The sequence below is a fragment of the Blennius ocellaris genome, assembly GCF_963422515.1.
Source record: "Blennius ocellaris genome assembly, chromosome: 16".
Classification (NCBI taxonomy): domain Eukaryota; kingdom Metazoa; phylum Chordata; class Actinopteri; order Blenniiformes; family Blenniidae; genus Blennius; species Blennius ocellaris.
In genome coordinates, this window is record NC_137665.1 from 16,471,431 (window position 1) to 16,490,436 (window position 19,006).

At 42.3% G+C, this 19,006-nt stretch overlaps 2 protein-coding genes across 5 annotated transcripts in view; one reads left to right on the plus strand and one right to left on the minus strand.

The window, feature by feature from the left end:
- The first annotated feature begins 3,902 nt into the window (after positions 1-3,902).
- Positions 3,903-10,369, plus strand: tmem98 (transmembrane protein 98). The gene is made up of 7 exons (XM_080511117.1): positions 3,903-3,952; positions 6,814-7,093; positions 8,436-8,567; positions 8,697-8,730; positions 9,005-9,120; positions 9,216-9,275; positions 9,438-10,369. The coding sequence occupies exons 2-7, from the start codon at positions 6,921-6,923 to the stop codon at positions 9,637-9,639; spliced, it is 717 nt and encodes a 238-aa protein (XP_080367243.1). The 5' UTR covers positions 3,903-3,952; positions 6,814-6,920; the 3' UTR covers positions 9,640-10,369.
- Positions 10,117-19,006, minus strand: part of svilc (supervillin c) — a 36,230-nt gene continuing 27,340 nt past the window's right edge. For all 4 annotated transcript variants that reach the window (XM_080511116.1, XM_080511115.1, XM_080511113.1 and 1 more), the window contains 10 exons: positions 17,605-17,908; positions 16,423-16,574; positions 15,451-15,553; positions 15,155-15,359; positions 14,935-15,068; positions 14,687-14,842; positions 14,017-14,160; positions 13,813-13,925; positions 11,550-11,705; positions 10,117-11,355 (listed from right to left, as the gene is read on the minus strand). In XM_080511116.1, the coding sequence (XP_080367242.1) occupies positions 11,266-11,355; positions 11,550-11,705; positions 13,813-13,925; positions 14,017-14,160; positions 14,687-14,842; positions 14,935-15,068; positions 15,155-15,359; positions 15,451-15,553; positions 16,423-16,574; positions 17,605-17,908 (1,557 nt within the window). In that variant the 3' untranslated portion in view covers positions 10,117-11,265. The remainder of the gene's footprint in view (positions 11,356-11,549; positions 11,706-13,812; positions 13,926-14,016; positions 14,161-14,686; positions 14,843-14,934; positions 15,069-15,154; positions 15,360-15,450; positions 15,554-16,422; positions 16,575-17,604; positions 17,909-19,006) is intronic.

Consider the following 19,006-nt stretch of genomic DNA (forward strand, 5'->3'; position numbering starts at 1 on the left):
AAGAAGGTTATTAAGATTATCTAAATTACTGATGATACCCTGTTTTATGATGGACTCCTTTTTCTCTCTCGCCAATGTTTCTGTCATTAATAGATTTACCTTTAATTCTTTGAGGAAAACAAATTTGGTGTTTGATTGCTTTTAGTTATTATGAGACATTTAAATCTTCAAATATTTTACAATATTTCATTCAAATATTGTACAAACGTTTGACAATTGCAAATAATTTTTTTTCTGGACATTTTTCTGAAAACGTCTATATATTTCTTTTATGATTTGCACTTTGTCATATAGTACATAGTGTCTCACATTTAGCCTCACTTATCTCACCTCAGTTAAAATTACTAATTTGACCCTTTTAATGAATACTTTTTAGATTAATTTTTTTTTTTTTTTTATGTAAAATGCATCCCTGTGAAAGCTGCGCTTCGGGTCACTGGTTCTGATTTCTCAAGCCGATCATCAGCTTTGACATTAATGATGAAATTGATTCCCACAGAGTTTTGATACGGAGCCGCAAAAAGGCATAGAGACTCCCAGATACCAATAATTACAACAGAAATTTCTGCTTTTTCAACAGTTGTTCCTGCTCTGGAGCTGCGTGCCAGCACATGTTTACTATATAAACAACTGGATGGAATGAAGCCAATGTTAATTATTGTAATTTGCTACACCTGCTCTGCCTCGTCCTCCACCCATGAAAGACAGTCAAGCCGATGTTGGAGGAGAGATGAGATTCAAAGCAAAATAAACATAAACATTTCAAACTAACATAATATACACTACAGGTTCATGAATAGAACCAACAAGCATTATTTTGTAATTAGAGACACAAAGTAATAACTTATGTTTTTGATACAATTTCAGTCCATGATAATGGTTTTGTACAAATAAATAATGAGAATCTATATCAAAACAAATTCAGATGCCCGATTGAGATGAGGATTAGACCTCAGGACTGGAACAAGCTGCATAAATGTACAAATAGTGCATTAATCCAGCTACTATTGCAGCGGGTGAAATGGCGGTCGACTTTAAATGTTTTATAGGTCCACTGATGGGGAGCTTAATCTACGGTTGCACAATAATCAGTAATGATAAATACTTGATCAGTTCACAGTTTGTATGGATAAGTTGAATTTTAGAGTAAGCATGTAGTCATATAGAATAGTATCACATAAAGCAATTATCAAGCAGCTGTTTCAGTCAGATTTGATGTTTTGAGCCTTGTTTCATATTTATATAATTGTCAGGTCTCTGTGTCTGCCCCTGTGTGTCCCACCTCGTGTTTCCAATCAACCTATGATCTTCTCCCTCTGTGTTCCCTTCATTATGTGTTCCACCTGTGGCCACCTGTGTATTTAACCCCCCCACCTGTGTATTTAACCCCCTCTCCCTCTGTTGTCCTTGTCGGATCTTCTCATCAACATGTCTCACCTCTTGTCATCATGTTGCTCCTGTCGTCGTGTCGCTCACGTGTTCCATGGACTTTGTTGCAAAAATACAAACAGTACACTGATACATACAAAAAACTTACAATATTATGGATTAATAAATCAAAGACAAATGAATATGAAAGTATTGCAGGGTGGAAAAAAAGACAGACAAAAAGGCAGACAAAAAACAAAACATAAATAAATAAGTAAATAAAATAAGATAAAATGAAATAAAAAAGACGTGCATTCTCTCCATAAGTATTGAAAGACCACCTAAAGAGCTGCAAACTCACGGTTCCAGGCCAGACAAAGTCTGCACATAGTTCAAGAATGGGTCCCAGGTTTTGTAAAATCTACGAGCAGATCTGTTAAGGGTGCATCGGATTTTTCTAGCTTGATATTATGCATCATATCTTTGATCCATTGGTTGTGTGATGGAGGGGTTACATCTTTCAAATGGTTGCTGAGCTCCAGGCACAAGTTGAAAAGCCGTCCTCCAAGCTTCTTCAAGAAGTGGGGATGAGATAGAATTGGACTTGATGTTTCAGTGTCTCTATGAGCAGCATGAATCAGCAGCTTTTGCTTCACTTGCTCCAGATCTCCCTCCCCTGTCCAGTAATGACTGTGAGACGATGCAGGAAAGTCTCAAGGTTCTTAGACTCTTCCACCTCCACTGAAGATGGACTGGCTGTTTCTATCCAGAGCTTCACAGAAGCACACTTAGAACAGGAGTGGTCTCGGTGCAACAGACTGAACAGAGGCAGTATTTCAGCTGCTGAAGCCGGTTTAAGTAGCAGCAGCTCCATTTCACCACAGTTTAAGGCAGCGAGACTCCAGACCTCATTTGAATGGTCTATTTTTGAAAATGATGGCTGAATAGCACCCACCTTGCTGAAAGCCATCTGACTTATGTGTACAGTAGAACCTGGGAGGAGGGACCCGGTAAGAGCAGATAAATAGTCGAGCACCAAGAGTTTTGAACCGCAAGTTATTCTGCCAGTGTTTGACAGATCATCATGGCACACCCATCGAATATTAAGCAAATGTAGAACATTACACATTACATTATACACACATTCACATGGTGTGTATGGACTAAAGCTACTGGACAGTGGTGTGTCGGCTCCATCAAGTTACAGCGTGCATGACATGAGTGTTAATCTTACTAGAGTAACAGAGTACTATATACTTTTTCTTTACCGGCAGTCAGTGATGGACCTGACCTGTTTACCACCCTGGGCGAACACCCACAATTCCGTACCAACCGTCTAGAGCAAAATCCACCAAAGACGATGGCAGAGCCAAGAACCAGTATGGATCGAACCCGCAATTCTGTTAGAGGGCCGATCTGCAGACTGGAACCAGAACAGATCATTTCTGTTAAAACTGCAGAATTAATCAGATACGTGGCAGCGGCATGAATGAGGAGAAACAAAACTGCCTAATTTAATAATAGTAGGAAAAGTTGGATGTACATTAATCTCACTACAGTTGGATCATGATAACACCATTATTAAGTGGATCAAGTTTGTTAATTTGTCATTTTGGATTTTTTTTAACACTTTATTTATACAGATTTTTTACGTAAAAAAACATAACCTGTTTTTTACGGAACTTCCCGAGTCTGCGTTTGGGTCCACCCTGCAAAACCCTGACCATCATGAGACATCTGAAACAATGAGACTGTGAATCACGACACCACTGCTCCACCTCTCACATTCATATGGGAAATGATTGAGGTTGGGTTGTAACAAACATTATGAAACAATGTTTTCACGTATAATTGGTCTCACATCAGTTTTTGGTCGTTATCATTTGTGTTTAGGATGTAAACTTCACAAAAAGCTGAATTTCTCTCATAATTTGAAATATCTGGTAAGTCTATCACCCGCAACTGGGGCAACGGTTACATCTTCAGTATTCAGTTTTTAACAAATGTTTGAATTAATAGTTTTAACTCTTCATTTATTTATTTACAATAATTTTCTCACAGAAAAAAATGCAAAACTCTCTGTCTCTCTCTCTGCCACCCTGCATGATGTCTGACAGTGAAGCTGAAGGTTTGTGACTGTGGTCTGCACTATAAATATAAATCAAATTGAATCACACGCCTCTATCTGACCTGCTTTCTGCCTGTAGCACAAAACACAAAATGTGTCTGTGTCTCGGTTTACTGACAGGTTTGACCTCTGACAGCACTAACATGCATTCATTCACAGAACGCATCCAAAATCCTCTGAAAACGTTGTCACAGCGAGAGCGCGCCTCCTGCGCATGCACGTGAATCAAAAGCTGCAGGGAGCGCGCTTCGAATGAAGAAAGAGGGGTAAATGATTGCGCCACAAGTCTCTCACCTACAGCCACGGTTTAACCCCCACAATGCACCGCGGACACGCGGCTCCGGTGCGCGTTCACGCTGCAGGTCTGGGGATGTCGGTGCCGTCTCCGCGCTCCCGGCAGGGGAGAGAAAACTTTTGTCTCCTCAAGAGAAGCGACTAAAAAGACAAAATGTATAGGTAAGTCTCCGGAAATACTATATTATGTTCGCTTCTGTTAGAATTTAAAGTGATGGTGATTTAAGAACAAACACTAAACGTGTTAATGCGAATCTCTGATCATTCCTAACTTTTATTCTAAGGTTTCTGAAATACAACACAGCAGGGAAAAAACGTGACTAATGTTTGATTTAAAAAGAAGAACAAGGTGGGAATCTTTCATTTGGTTTTATAGTGCGGTTTTTGAAACTTTTAAACAAACTATAATGCGTTTTGTGTTTAATTATAAAGTCGTTATAAATTGTCTATTTAATTCGTTTGGGCCTTTATGTTTAAAAATCGTGTTTTCAATCCAATGCATTTAGTTTCGAACTTGTTTTTCATTTACTTAAATTTCGAGGCCAATATGTTTTGTTGTGGAAATACATGTTATTTGTTATGTGCTCTTGCATACAGTTGCCCCAGTTGGATCAAATTGAGTTTAATTCATCTACTGGTAGTACAAATAAGCATTTTCAATTGAATACTGTTTCTTTAGTACTGTAGTTATTGAAATACTCTCACCCCACCACATGATTATACAAAAAATGACTGAAAATAGTTCCAAGACTATTTCATTTTTATATAATCCCTAATGGAGGCCTAAAATCTCCCCTCTCCCGTCCAGCAGTGTTGCTTTTCTTTATCACAGATGACACTGAGGAATGTGGGACAGCCTCTATGGAGGGTTTCTGCACCCTAAAATACCTCTTAATCACTCTGTTTACCTCTCCCAGTACTTCCTTTTAGCAGCAGGCCTCGTTGATTTCCAGAAGGCACTAGCCTGTGAAACGAAAAGCAGCCAGAAAAGCTCTTGGGCAGGAGAAAGCCCCTTATGAAGAGTGTAACAAATTAATCTGATTAAAGAATTACAGCATTCCATTTCAGAGTCCCACGTAATCATCCGGGGGGGGGGGGGGGGGGGGGGGGGGGGGGGGGGTTTGTGGTGTTGTAATGTCGAAAGTTCAGACCCTTTGTGGTGAAAATGCGCTCATGTGAACCTAAATGTATTTGGACTATTAGGAGAGGAAACAGGAGTGCCACAAGAAAGTCCAGACATGCGCAGATGCAACACGCAAACTCCACAAATATAGTCCTCCAAGTCTGCAATCGAACCATAGATTTCTCACTGTGGGGCAGGAAAGCTAATCAGTCCACCTCTGTGTGGCCGAGAAACGGCACCTGAACCTTCAGGTGTATGTATACAGGTGTTTCAACAGTTTTCCATGCAGAAGATACATGAAGAAATGAGTCTGTACATGAAACCATTGGAGATTTTTATTTCAGGCCCTCACTGAAGAAATGCACCAAAAACAGAATTCATGAAACATACACATGAAGCTCAAAACACATAAAATGGCAATTAGGCACCGAGAAAAGGGGGATGTGTTTATTGATGAAGTAGAACTTCTGCTTCAATTGTCATTGGATGAAAAAAAAAAAAAAAAACAATTACAAGAAAATGTAAAAACAATTGTTGTAAAAGCCATAACAACCTCATTAGTTTCCATAGCTTCAACATAAACCTACAGTCAGTTATTGCATGGTTGGTAGATGGCGCTACAGCATGTGGGTTAGAGATGAATCACTATTTCAGCATCATGGAGATGTTTAAAAAAAATAGCTGATTCAATCCTGGAAAATGTGTAGACATAATGCATTTTTTTTTTTTTTTAATAAATAAAACAATAAAAAACTATATGGGTTTACCCAGACCGCCTCCATGTGAGCCGCAGGGGTCTTTCTTATTGATTTAAATTTAGAGTTTAAAATGCCTATATTATCACAAAATCAAGAAATTATAACTGAAAATGACTCCAATCCCAACATTAAGCCAATTTTAATGTATCTTCTCTTGCAAAATACAGAAAAAAACTTCCATAACTGTTGCTTTATGCATGTTTTTACATACTCGCCCTGAAAACAAGGCTTGGAGACTAATGTTAGTTTACCATCTTTCATGGAAGCGTCACTGATATCTCAGGTTGTGTCGTGTCCAGCTAAAACAACTAAAATGGTTAAAATGGTTTAAATGGCTACAAGTAAAATGGTTTTTTTTTTAAATTACATATGGATGTGAACATGTAAGTTTAATAACTTTATGTGCAACTTCCTGAGCTGTTATTCTTATTTTAAATTGGTTTTTCTTTTAAGTGTTGAGACTGCAGACTGTTTTATATATGGTTTAGTATGGCAAAAACTATTTTTGTGTTTTTATTTTAACTGCAACCTGATTATAAAAGTGTAAAAGTAACACTATAATTACACATTAACACCTTAAATATATGTAAGCTGGTGTGATTCATGCATTCTGGGCTCCACAATGTAGGTCATAAGCTTTGTCAGACTCCAGCTCTTGGAGCCAATGAAGAGATACATTCAAGGACACCCCTCCCACACACACACACCCACGCACACACTATTGACCAGGTGTGGCAGCAGGTTAATGAATGACTGTGCTGGGCAGAGGGCAGGTCCGCTTCGCGCTCGCTGAGAGAAGCTAAACGTCGCCAACACGAAAACCCTATATAATCTGAACGCCTTCGCCCAGGACCGAGAACGTCGGATGGTGGGAACAGGTCAGAATGTTGCCGTCATGCTGAGGTTTTGAAGGGTTAAACATTCATATAATCGTCACACGTGTGGAGTATTTGCCATATGTAGAAACCGACAAAGCAGGCTGTGATTGCGCTCCCCACGTCGCCGGTTTTAAAAGGGCTTTGTACTTTGCCAAAAGTAAAACTTCCCGGCCGCAATGCTCTCAAGTGCGGCGATAATAATGTCCCTCTTCTGTGGTTCGCACACGATCTGACTGAAGCGACTAATTACGCTCTCCTCAGCAGATGAGCTCCGCTCTGTAATTGAGCTCGGACAATCAAGCCGCCCCCGATTGGACTCCGCTCGTCTCGACGAGTCGCTGCCTGCAGCCGCCGTGGGAGCCCTGGTCGCCATGGAGACGGTGGTGATCGTGGCCATCGGGGTGCTGGCCACCATTTTCCTGGCCTCCTTCGTCGCCCTGGTGGTGGTGTGCAGGCACCGCTACTGCCGCCCCCACGACCTGCTGCACCAGTTCGACTCCAAGTCAGTTTTCTTATGGTTGATTTCAGGATCCTTCAGCTGCCGGTAACGTCAGATTGTTGTTGTTGGAAACGTGATTGCAAAAAGTAATAAACTATAACTACTTTCAGCTTCAGTTCCAGGCAGGGAAACACATCAGGGGGAGGGGGTTTGTTTAATGTCACACGCAGAAAGGAAACTTTAATCTCCTCCTAGGAGGACACGTCTTCCTGTACGCGTCCAGAGCCGACGCTCCATACCAGGATAACTCATTTAGCTCCGTTACTCAGCACTCGCAGGTCTTATTTCATGATTTCAATTCCAGCAGAATGTCAGCCCCTGCTGCTCCAACAGTTACCTCGGTGCTACTTTACACTCCTCGCAGCACACTTTAGTCCGAACTACTCTCTTTCTGTCACAGTCAAGTCACTCCAGTAATCCGTCTTTTCCTCCATTGACATCTATAGAAAATTGCAAATACTTGAAATTAGTCACCTTGTTGCAAAGAATGATTTGTTTCGAGCTGTAAAATAAAGGAACACGAAGGCTCACCGTAGTTTTCAGTTTCGCATAAATGTGATCATTTTGTGATTTTTTTTTTTCTGTTTATATCTAGCATTTATAATAGATTTCAATCTCTCGGCAAGCCTCAAGACAAATCCCTCTTCAGTGGAGCAGAAAATGGAGGTTTTGCTAATCACAGATGCGATACTATAACTAAAGGCACAGGTGTTGTGTGCTCCTGCAGTCGACTCACTGAAGTCACAATCTCCTTTGATTGACTAATCAATTAATTGACCGCTCATCGGAGCACAAACTTATCTTTACAATATCAACATGCTCAATTTGGCTGATCAGATGGAATTAGACGCAAGAGAAAGTGTTTGTGTTTGTATTTGTTGCACAATAATACATAACACAGTCGCACTTTGCAGTTTTGCCCCTAGACTGCACTCAAAACCACTGCTTAATTACAAGTTTAATAGCCTGAAAAATACCCAAGTAAAAGTGTTACTGTTTTTAAGCACGACTCAAAGCATTGGTTCCTTTTTAACCACATTCATAGATTTAATTCAATTTAAGATAAAGTATACGTTTAAAACACATTTTTCAGACAATGAAATATCGGAAATTGGCGTCATTGTAAATAAATGTGATTAGAAATCAAGTCTTCACTTTTTTTCCCCAAAGTAAAACACCACGAAAACACATCTTATAGTATTTAAACCAAATAAATAAACAGTATGAACAATTGTTCTTGTTTCCAGGCTGACTAAGTAGTTTTTTCATTATTAGCTCAGAGGGATCTTACTCTCAGTTCATTCATCTTTGGTTTTCAGCTGTTCCACTCTTTTCAAAGTCGCCTCCTGACTGTTTTGTCCCCCTCCGGTCCTCTGTGCTTCCACAGACCCACCCTGGACCTGATCGGGGCCATGGAGACCCAGAGCGAGCCCTCGGAGCTGGAGCTGGACGACGTGGTCATCACTAACCCTCACATCGAAGCCATCCTGGAGAACGAGGACTGGATCGAGGACGCCTCGTACGTCTCCCTGTGGCGGTTTTTGCAAAAGTCAAAAGATCAGAGACCTGGAAAATCTTGTTTTCCTTCTCAAATTGTGCTTTTTATTGAGTCTCTGTCCATTGCATCTTTGTACTTTTTCTCCCGCAGTGGTTTGGTGTCTCACTGCATCTCTATCCTGAAGGTAACCAAAGCACTCACTTTGTTTTTCAATCAATTTTTTTTGTTTTTTGTTAGTGACTGACTGCAGGGATGTCATTTAGACTGCTAAATCGCATCGTCCTACTCGAATTAGAGACGATTGCGTCTGGGTGATACAACACACTCGTCAAAGTTGCCTTGGGTTGTCGTCATGTGCTCCCAGCATCCAACAGCAACAAGAGTGATTTCAATTCTTCCAAAGTTTCGATTTACGAGTTGAGCTTGATTCAACTAATCCGCTCGTTTTCCTCGTGCAGATCTGCCACACGTTGACCGAGAAGCTGGTTGCCATGACGATGGGGTCGGGGGCCAAAGTCAAAGCGCCCGCCAGCTTGAGTGACATCATAACCGTGGCCAAACGCATCAGTCCGAGGTAACGAAACAAAGACCAAACAACCGGCGGACGAACTCGCCCAGTCAGCATTAAAGTCACAGACTAACGTTTGAAATCTGCCGTCCGTCTCACAGGGTGGACGACGTGGTCCGATCCATGTACCCTCCGCTGGACCCCATCCTCCTGGATGCCAGGTAATCCCAGCAGAGGTTGCTCCCCCCCCCCCACTTGGGTTACACATGTGAGCAGATTGTAGAGTTAAAAAAAAAAAAAAAAAGAAGCACATTTCACGAGGCGCCTCAATTCAAAAAAAGCCATCTGTCCAGTTTCACTTTAAGCCGGTTCCTCTTCTCCAGGGCGACTGCTCTCCTGCTCTCAGTCAGCCACCTGGTGCTGGTCACCCGCAACGCCTGTCACATGTCCGGCAGCATGGACTGGATCGACCAGTCGCTCAACGCCGCCGAGGATCACATGGTGGTCCTGCGCGAGGCGGCACTGGCCTCCGAACCAGAGCGAGGCATACCGGGAGCTGAGGCTCAGAGGGAACACGCCATCTGAGGCAAACGCAGCCAACCAGTGGCGGGACGTGGAGACGTATCCTCCGACTGCCTTTTATTTCTTTGAGAATTTTCTCCTGATGAATATTATCCGCCACTCGGTGTTATAAAAAGCCTTCTTCCCACACACTAGTTCAGTTTAATAAGGACAGTGATCAAGCTGTGCCAAGTCATGCAGGCGTGTGACAGGCAATTTTTACAATTCCCAACAACAACAAAAAAAGGCACTTTTACATTGATTTTGTTGCAAAAGGACACAAGCACTCATGCGGGTGGGTTTGTTCTGTCTTTTGTTCTTTTTTTTGTATAATACCATAAGCAGATCCTCTCAGAATGAAAGGTCTGTGGAAATTTCTCAAGTGTGCCATCACCCAGCGGTGGGCCTAAATCCAGTCAAACCAGCACCACAGTCACATGGAGGCTTAGTCAGCTAATCCATTCTGAGGAAAATAACACCCGTTAGCCACCGAACCCAAAGGGGCTCCAGCTCAGTGGACCAGGGGAAGACGCCCCGCCTGATGTATTTATACTTTACAGGGTCAGCGGGACTCGTGGATGTTGTAAAAAACATCCCGCAGATATTCTGAGAGTTATTATAAAGACCGGCTGGAGAAGTTTTGGACACATTTGCATCGGGGGAATAAGATTTTAACAGCATGTTCAGTGAAAGGACATGAAGGATTGGCGTTTTTGGAAAAACTGCAGCCAGAATAAAGTCAACCAAGACATTGTGCCTAACATGATATCAGAAATGTTGAATTTTCACAGGTTCTCTACATGTTTGGTGTTCCTGTGTGCCGGGGAAGCAGTTTGTAACCGAGTGTTGATTGAGGTGAAGCAGAATGGGCGCGTTGTTTTTGGGCCAGAGGGATGTTAGTGGAGCATGTCTACCTGTTCTTTCATGCATAGCTAATGGAGAATCCCCGAGGAGCCCTAATAAGGCATTACCCCGAGCTGCCGTGAACACGGGACGCCTCGGCGACAAACACACACGGTACGAACGTTTGGACAAAACGAACTCGTCAGCATGACACAATGGTAAAATACTCTTCATAAAATATGCTGTCTCACACACACACACACACGTCACAGGATGCTGGAGGCAATCGTTAAATCAGGCAGGAAAGCACCATGTTTTTGTTCTGCTAATCGAAACGACGTCAAGAACAAAATAAAATAAACGCAGCTCTGAGTGCACGGACGTCTTGATAAAAAGATATCGATCGAGGAGAAAACATTGAAACAGTGGTTAGCTTTCAGGGTTTTTTTTGGTTTGTTTACATTGTTTATTAGCATTGATTTTATTTTTGCAAGCACTCTCGTCTTGTCATTCTTTGTTACTGACATCCTACCTTTACTCCCACGTATCCTTTTTTTGTTTTTTTTGTTTTGTGTTGTTTTGTATCTTTTGCTGAATTGTACAGATGAAATTACGTTACATAGGAAAATGTGGCCTGCTGTTGCTGTGACCTGTAAGGGAGCTACAGATGAAATCCATGTCCAATAAAAAGTCCACACACTCGTACTAATTTAACATAAATAAAAGTGATTTTCCTTTCTTTTTATTGCGTTGTGAGCAGTCCTTCATCTTCCTTGCCATCAGTCTGCCTCCACTTGTTCTGGCTGTCTAACACAACAGCCCTTTGCTTTTCTTCAGATCAATTTGCTTCCAGCTCGGGAGGCAGGCGTATTCGTCTCTCTTCATTTCCAAAAGAGTCTGAAACAGAATTGCAGCGAGGAAAAGATGCACACATGTATAAATAGGATGCAACTGCTAATATTGAAGTCCTGACAAAAACTTCCTTTCAGGATTTATTGCCCTGCAGTGTGGCGAAGCGCTCAGCTGGTGAAACTCTGTTGAACGCTGCAGCCTGCTGGTGGAGCGGCGTCGGTGCAGCGGCATGAACTGACCTGGAAGTCCTGGTCTGAGAGGTAGACCTCCAGGTTGTGGGGGTCCACGCCGTCGGGTAAAGGGCTCCTCAGCAGTTCCTCCAGTGGGTACTGGGTCTTCATGAGCTGGGCCAGGGCGTCCTGCACCAAGGTCAGCTTCTGTCGCCCTGCGTCACCCTGAAACGTCAAACGGAGCGAGAGGCGACGATGACGTACATGCAGCACTCGCTGACTTTCTTTAGGGATAAATAATTATCCAATGGAAAAAAAAATTCATTCAATTAAAATGAGGTGCGTTTTGAACATTTAATACGTTATCACGTGAACATATCTTGCGTTTGCAAACAACAAACTGAGCATAAAATAATGAGTTCCTGTGTAACATACCTATTTGCTGGTTAATTAGTTGTATTCTAACTAAAATGGGTTGTCCCTCATATGAAGGTTGCAGGTTTGATTCTCCATGTTCATATGTCAAAGTGTCCTGAACCTTCAACTGTGTGTGTGTGTGTGTGTGTGTGTGTGTGTGTGTGTGTGTGTGTGTGTGTGTGTGTGTGTGTGTGTGTGTGTGTGTGTGTGTGTGTGTGTGTGTGTGTGTGTGTGTGTGTGTGTGTGTGTGTGTGTGTGTGTGTGTGTGTCACATTGTAAGGAGCTTTGTGTTCTGGATAATCAGTAGAGAAGAGATACATACTGTGTGAGACGAAAACTCTCCAGTTCATCTCCAATGGAATAAATGTCCAAAATGTAGGTCCAAACGTTACTTCAATTAAAATGGATTCATCCTTTCACATGCAAATATTTTGTCTTCCATTTGATATATTTAGGCACAAGCACTGTACCGATGTTTCGCTATACTTAATTACCATAAACAAACTATTTTACTTACTAAAGTTATGAAACCTGTTGAGGAGGATGGACAGGTGATGTTTCATTTATTCTTATATTTCTTGCAAAAGCAAAAGGCTCATAGCAGACTGATAATAGGCGGGTGACCCACTTTTGTCCACACTTGACTGCTTTAAATTCAATACATTTTCAACTGGAATGTGTGGAGCCTTTTTTTTTTTATGAAATCTGACCTGTGACTTTTGATGCTCTAAAATGACAAATATTACTATTAATTAAAGCTTTATTTTGTCGAATCATATGACCTCTCCTCAGATATCCTAATGTTATGCAGTCAGCAGCGGAATTCTGAATCAGAAAGCACTTTGGCTCGTTCCTTTTCCTAAATAATTCCACCATCTTTTATACTTTATCCAGCTCAGGGTTTCAGGGCGCTGAAGCCCATTTGGAAAAGTCAAAGTTCAGCAGAGACATGGTAAAACCCAGAGACAAACAACAACAAGACAAAATCCAAACAACGCATTTGTTTGGGATCATTATTTTTTGGGAGATATTTTGTTGAAGCCCAATAGTGGTTGAGTGCCGACGACGCCGGTGATTCATGTTAGAGAGACAATTCCCCGTGTTAATTCAGTTGAGTCATTTCTAAAACAGCAGCTTTAATCTGGAGTGAATTCTCGGGGGGATGAATGCCATTTAGAGCATAATTAAACTCCTACATCTTCAGTGATTGCAAGAGAGCTCCGCAGAAATTGATGAGCCAATAAAGTAAGAGTGGAAGAAAAACAGTGGTTCAGGTTTTTATGGGCTGTATTTAATGCGGCTTTTAAAACTCTTGTTGAGCCGTAAATAAGAGACTGGTAGTGTGATAGATCGACGTCCGAGTGGGGCAGGCCTGCTCTGGGGGGTGCTAGAGAGCTTCATGGGGTGGCTAAGCAAAAGGAAAAGTCTGTGGGTCAGGGGGAAGCCTTTTCATTTGACTTTCTTTTTTTTTTTTTTCAAAATAAAAAATTAGAAGAAAAAAAACGTGTGAAGCTTTTAAACGCACATTCACAGTTGAATTGCAAATAACTTGCAATGTAAATATACTATATGTATATATTTCAAATTAAAAAAGGCTCCATAGGCAACAAAAAGCAAAACTAACTGCTGCGAACAGTAAAAATGTGGGGAAAAAAACCTTCCATCCTTCTAGAAAATGACCACTTGTGACAAAGTATTTGTATTTTTGAACATGTGCTTGTATTACTGACTTTTTTTGTGTTTCCATATAAAAATGCTCGGTAAATATATGACCAAAGAAACTGTGGGCGTGGCTTTTTGTTCCACTCTTTGAAAGCGTCAAGCCTTCTTTTCTTGAATTCATGCCACAGGCCTGATCTCCATTTGCCCTCATTGCATTTGGACATGCGGACCGTGTGCGAGTGTGTGTTTGCACCTGTGTGTGACATCCCGAGCTCCTCTCCCAGCGAGGGAACACGTTAGTGAAGGTGAGAGGCTCCGCCCCCTCCAGGATGAGGTAGGCCAGCGGCGGCCTCCTCGGGTTCATCTCTGGGTTACAAATCAAAACAGTGAAAAGAGTCATGGTTTACATGTGCGGCCTGCGTTCACTGAGGACTTATTATTTGCACGCACGCTGTACCTTTGCAGTATTGCAGCGCCGTCTGCATGGCACACTTCCTCTCGTGGTGCCAGCGGCTCCAGGCAGACGCAGAACTCTCCATCTGCTCGGGCTGACCTCGCTGCCACAGGTACACCTCCAGACGGTTGTCAAGCAGGAACAACGCTGGAAGGACAAGATTGGTATTAGATCAAAGATTAAGTTTGATGTGCTGCGTAGCTTTTAAGTATCAGCAAATCAATGGCGTTATATCATACATGCTGACCGATAAACATTAATGATTTGCTCAGAATCAAAATTATGTACTATACTAAGTATTTTTTGAATGCCAGATTTCCGGTTGCTTCTCCAATCATAAGATTAAAAACAGCATTATTCTTCGCCTTGTTGGCAAATATTTAAATTTAAAAGCATCAACTAAGTCATATAATCTGCAACTGTCACAACTCATTGTTTCGACTGCTTTTAAATTGTGTTTCATCTTGTGATTTAAAATGAAAAAAAGTCACGCAGGGAAAAGGCAGCATGAAAAATCCTGATGCTTTCTTTTTATGAGCCAAGAAAATCAAAACAATTGTTTTTCCAAAGAGGCAACAGATATTTTGGGAGGTCAACTTGCTTTACGACATAGCAGACTAATGAGAGGAACTGATAAAAGGGGGTCTCCATGCGTTTTGTGTTTTGCGCTCACCGGGCTGTGGCACAGCGTACAAGCTCTCCTGGACAAAAGGCATCGCCATCACGAGCCCCGGCAGTCGTGATGGACTCTGGAGCTCCTCGGCCTGGAAGCTTCCGGAAGAGGCACTCAGGTGGAAGAGACGAGGTGTGAAGTTATACTTCCCAGGATCTGTAAGCACCCACAAGTGGAAATTCTCATTGACCAGTTTAAAACATCAAGGTTTTTAAAAAAAACAAAAATAAACAAAGAGCATTGAGCACCTTGCAGCATGCAGTCATAGGCCTTCCTGCCCATGTGTCCCAGGGCCGTCCAGAAGTCTGCAGGTTCTGCACCTTCCTCCACTGCCTGCACCTTCATGGCGCTGCCTTTACCGAGGCTCAGCTCTGGAGGACACCTGAAACACACAAAACGGGTCAGAACATAAGCGTTCACACAATGCTGCGGCCCTTTCAACAAGTTTACCCTGGTTATGTGACTCACATTTGAGTGAGACACTCCACCGCCCTCTTGCCGGCCTCTCTGATGCTGCTGTGAGCTTTGCATCCAGTCCAGAGATACAGCGCCCCCTGCTGGCTGTTCAGCAGGACAACGGCCCCTCTTGACCTCAGGCCCGCACAGGAGCGCTCCCCCTCTAACAGCAGGGCCTCCTCCGGGAGCTCCCCTCGCACACAGAACAGACGCCACTCTGTCCCCAGAGACGCATCAGAGAACTATTTCAGCCGAAAGTTGGAGGAAAAAAAAAAAAAAAACGGAGAGAAAGGACAACTTTGCTGCACCTGCATGAGCTGGAGTAGCTTCTCGCTTCCCCTCGTGGACCACCAGGCCTCCCTGGAAGAGCTGCAGGAAGCAGGGCGGCTCCTTTCCCTGAGCCACAACCACCTTCACACAACAAACACAACATCACTTCTACACTGTACAGGACAATCATTTAAAGAAAATATAACCTTTTACTGAATTAAGTACTCATCTGTCACATCTTTAAAAAAAAAAAAAAATCTTTATATAGATAACAAATCTGCATCTGATTGTGCAAAGTTCTACTTTTAATTTTCCACAGTTCATGATCAAGTACTGTTGTCCTTCAATATAGTGTGTTATTTGTATTAAAAAAAGTAATGTCAATGTGAAGGTGTATGCATTGGAAAGATGTTTAAAATTAACTAGTTCACGTAAACGGGGCATGCCTAGGAGTATGGCGTCAAAGGGACAAAACATATGTTTGTTTGTTTTTCATGTGAAAAGTGTTGCCCATTTCCATAACTGTGATTAATTTTAGGAATCCTGAACAACCTTCATCAATGTCATTGCCCAGAACCATTGGGCAATACTGAAGCTAATTTGCATATGAAGGCAGTTTTGAGTCTGTTAACATTTAAAGAAAAGCTTAAAATCATCCAAAACTTTTTATGTATTTTACCTATTTTTGTCATATCTATTGTGTCCTTTCTGTTACAGTGAAGCTACTATTTTCTATAACATTTGGAGAAACAACCAGGACACAAAAGGGCCCCAGTCCCAGTTGGACTGTTTTTCTCTTTGGCTCCGGTGTTAGAATTTTTATTTTCTAATTATGTTTCTGTAAATTATCTAAATTAACTTTACTTACATAATGTGTTTTGTCTCAATGCACTGATCGTTCACATTTACACAACAAAAAAAACACTTGCCATGCAAAATGAGCGCCCAGCATTCCAAGTAACCTTGGATGTGTTGTTTAATTAGACTTCTGACTGATCCACCCTCCTTACCTGTGACTGCTCTTGATTCTTCATCCCTATGGACAAGAAGGCAGCAGTGTCGCGCCCGTTGACGCTGGAATGACGCCCTCGCCACAGAAAGAAGGCCGTGTTTTCCTTCTGTGCAGAGACGCCGTCGCCCTCATCCGAGACTTTCATGTTGTCTGGAACACAGAGAAAGTGAAGCACTGATAATCTGCAGAGTAACTTCAGGTAAATGGCACATGGTCTACTGCCACCGTCACACCCAGTGAGAGCCGAGGCAGCGTCTTCTCCTCGAGGCACGTCACATTTCCACTCCCGTGTTTCATCTGGTGCGTGTTTTTTTGGGGGGTTTTTTTGCACACAGTGCCGCTGCATGTCACCGAAGATAAAACCCGACCTTCACGATCCGGCTCAGACCCGTCAACACAAGAGAGCACGTCCACGAAAATATGCAAGAGCTCAAAGGGAGGCTTCGGTTTGATTCACCAGCTTGCGTCGCTATTCAATTCTACCTCCCAGTGCCTCGTGGGTAAATACTGTCACTTTCAAGCAGTTGCTGTTTAGAGTAACTTTAATAGATTCATCTGAATATTCATTTTCTATTCACATGGAGGCTGGATGCGGCTAATAGATTCATTTCTCTTTCAGTGCCGCGTCCAGCCTGAAGGGAACAAAGGTGAGAGCTGTTCTCAGACAGTCTGAGCCGTTCTGTCTCGAAAAGAACACTTTATGAGCCCACCAGTCGTCGTCTCTTCATCCAGAATCAAAGAAAAGGCAAACATTCTAGAGCTTCTCACCAAGGAGAGCTAAAAGTGGAGCTGGACAATCATCAGATTAATTTAAAAATATAATACAGTGGAGAAGTTCATTCCTTAAAAAAAAAAAAAAATCTAAAAGCAGGCTCGCACAACTCGACACCGGAAGACACAAAGACACCGACACAACAAGGCTACAGCCTCCAAACTCCTCCCAGAGTCAGACCTTATCAAGAAAAGGAAAAATGACTGAAAACCTTGACATGAGGTCACGTTAGAGGCTCGGATTGAGCTGAGATAACTCACATTAAAATAAGACTGTCACCTCGCAATCAGAATATCCCCAGTTTCTCCACAATGAGTGTTTTTTAATGAATCTGTGTCTCTGAACTTGTGAGTGGGAATCGACCCAAGTTACATCTGCTCCCCCCCCCCCCCTCCGAGAGTCACTGACCAGTGGCGTCGACCCTGTACGTCCAGCGGATGACGTAGGAGTCTCCTTCGTGAAGCTGCCCCGTGCTCTCCACCGGGATCTCGCTGTCGTCAAACTCCTGGACGTGCCAGGTGTCCACCGCCACCGTCCTCAGCTCCATGCGGCCTCCCTCCTCCAGCTCGATGACGCCGTGGCCCCTCTGAACGTCCACACCGGCCAGAACGGCGTGCACCGCACAGTCCGCGTCTGGCGACCGGCCCGACACCAGCGCTTTGGCGTCACACGGACTCAGGAGGTCGGACGGGGGGGGCGAGGGTGGGGAGGGCTAAGAAGAGGGGTGGGGGTGCGCAGAGACGACACAGGAACCACATTTTAGCCTCGCTTCACCAAACAGGCCACCAAGAATATGGTGAATTCATCTTCACTTGCATTGTTCGTATCTCATTTGCAATTGTGACACTTCCGTTACACAATGACGCTTCAACAAAGTGAGATGGAAGATCAAACAGTCGACCTTTCTTTCATTAAAAAAAACTTGTATGACCATCTGAGCCACAGCCACTCCATGACCAAATATTTTTTTATTTATATTGTTGTTCGATTTGCATCCATATAAGATAAAAGTTAAACCCTGGACAGGTCGCCAGTCAGAGATCACTCACAATCAGAGGCACAAAGGCCCCAAATGCTTAAATCAATAGATTATCTTTCTTATACAAACACCTCAGCTTTAAAAATGTATGAAATGGAAAATAAACCTTGTTTCTTTGAAAATACAACTCAAAACAAGATCATTTCAAGATTGTTTTGATTTAACAAGATATTTAAGACGCATAGCCTTAAAACAAGTCCCTCGATTTTGCTGAAATATCATTTGGGAGACAAATTTATCCTAAATCAAGTGGGATGAGACATTTTGACGAGAAATAATAGCTTTGGTAAGATTTTGAGTGGGGTTTTTTTGTGCTCAACCTGACAGAGAAAACATGAAATCTCTACACTGAAAGGCCACCAAGCTTGATGGCTGGTTTTTTGTTTATCTCTTTAAAATGACAGTGAAGTTAGTGGATCAGTGAAAATGCTCTCAGTGGCTAGTATTCTAATATTTATGTTAAGCCTTATCATTTTGAAGCAATCTGCTACAGCAGGCATTATCCCCTTAAACATCAAAAACACACTTATTTTGTCATTTAAAATATTCTTTCATTGTTCTGTTTTTGCAATACAGGTTTTCTTTTTAGGTTTTTGCGTATTTTTTCCACTCTGTCTACGAAACGCACACATTCTGGCTTTGAAAGAAAGAAGATAAACCACTGATAATCACACATGTCATAGAGATACAAATTGATGATTGATGAAATCCAAAACTGAATAAGAAAAGTATTTCACGCGTTTGTATTTTCCACCTCTGTTGCCCACATTT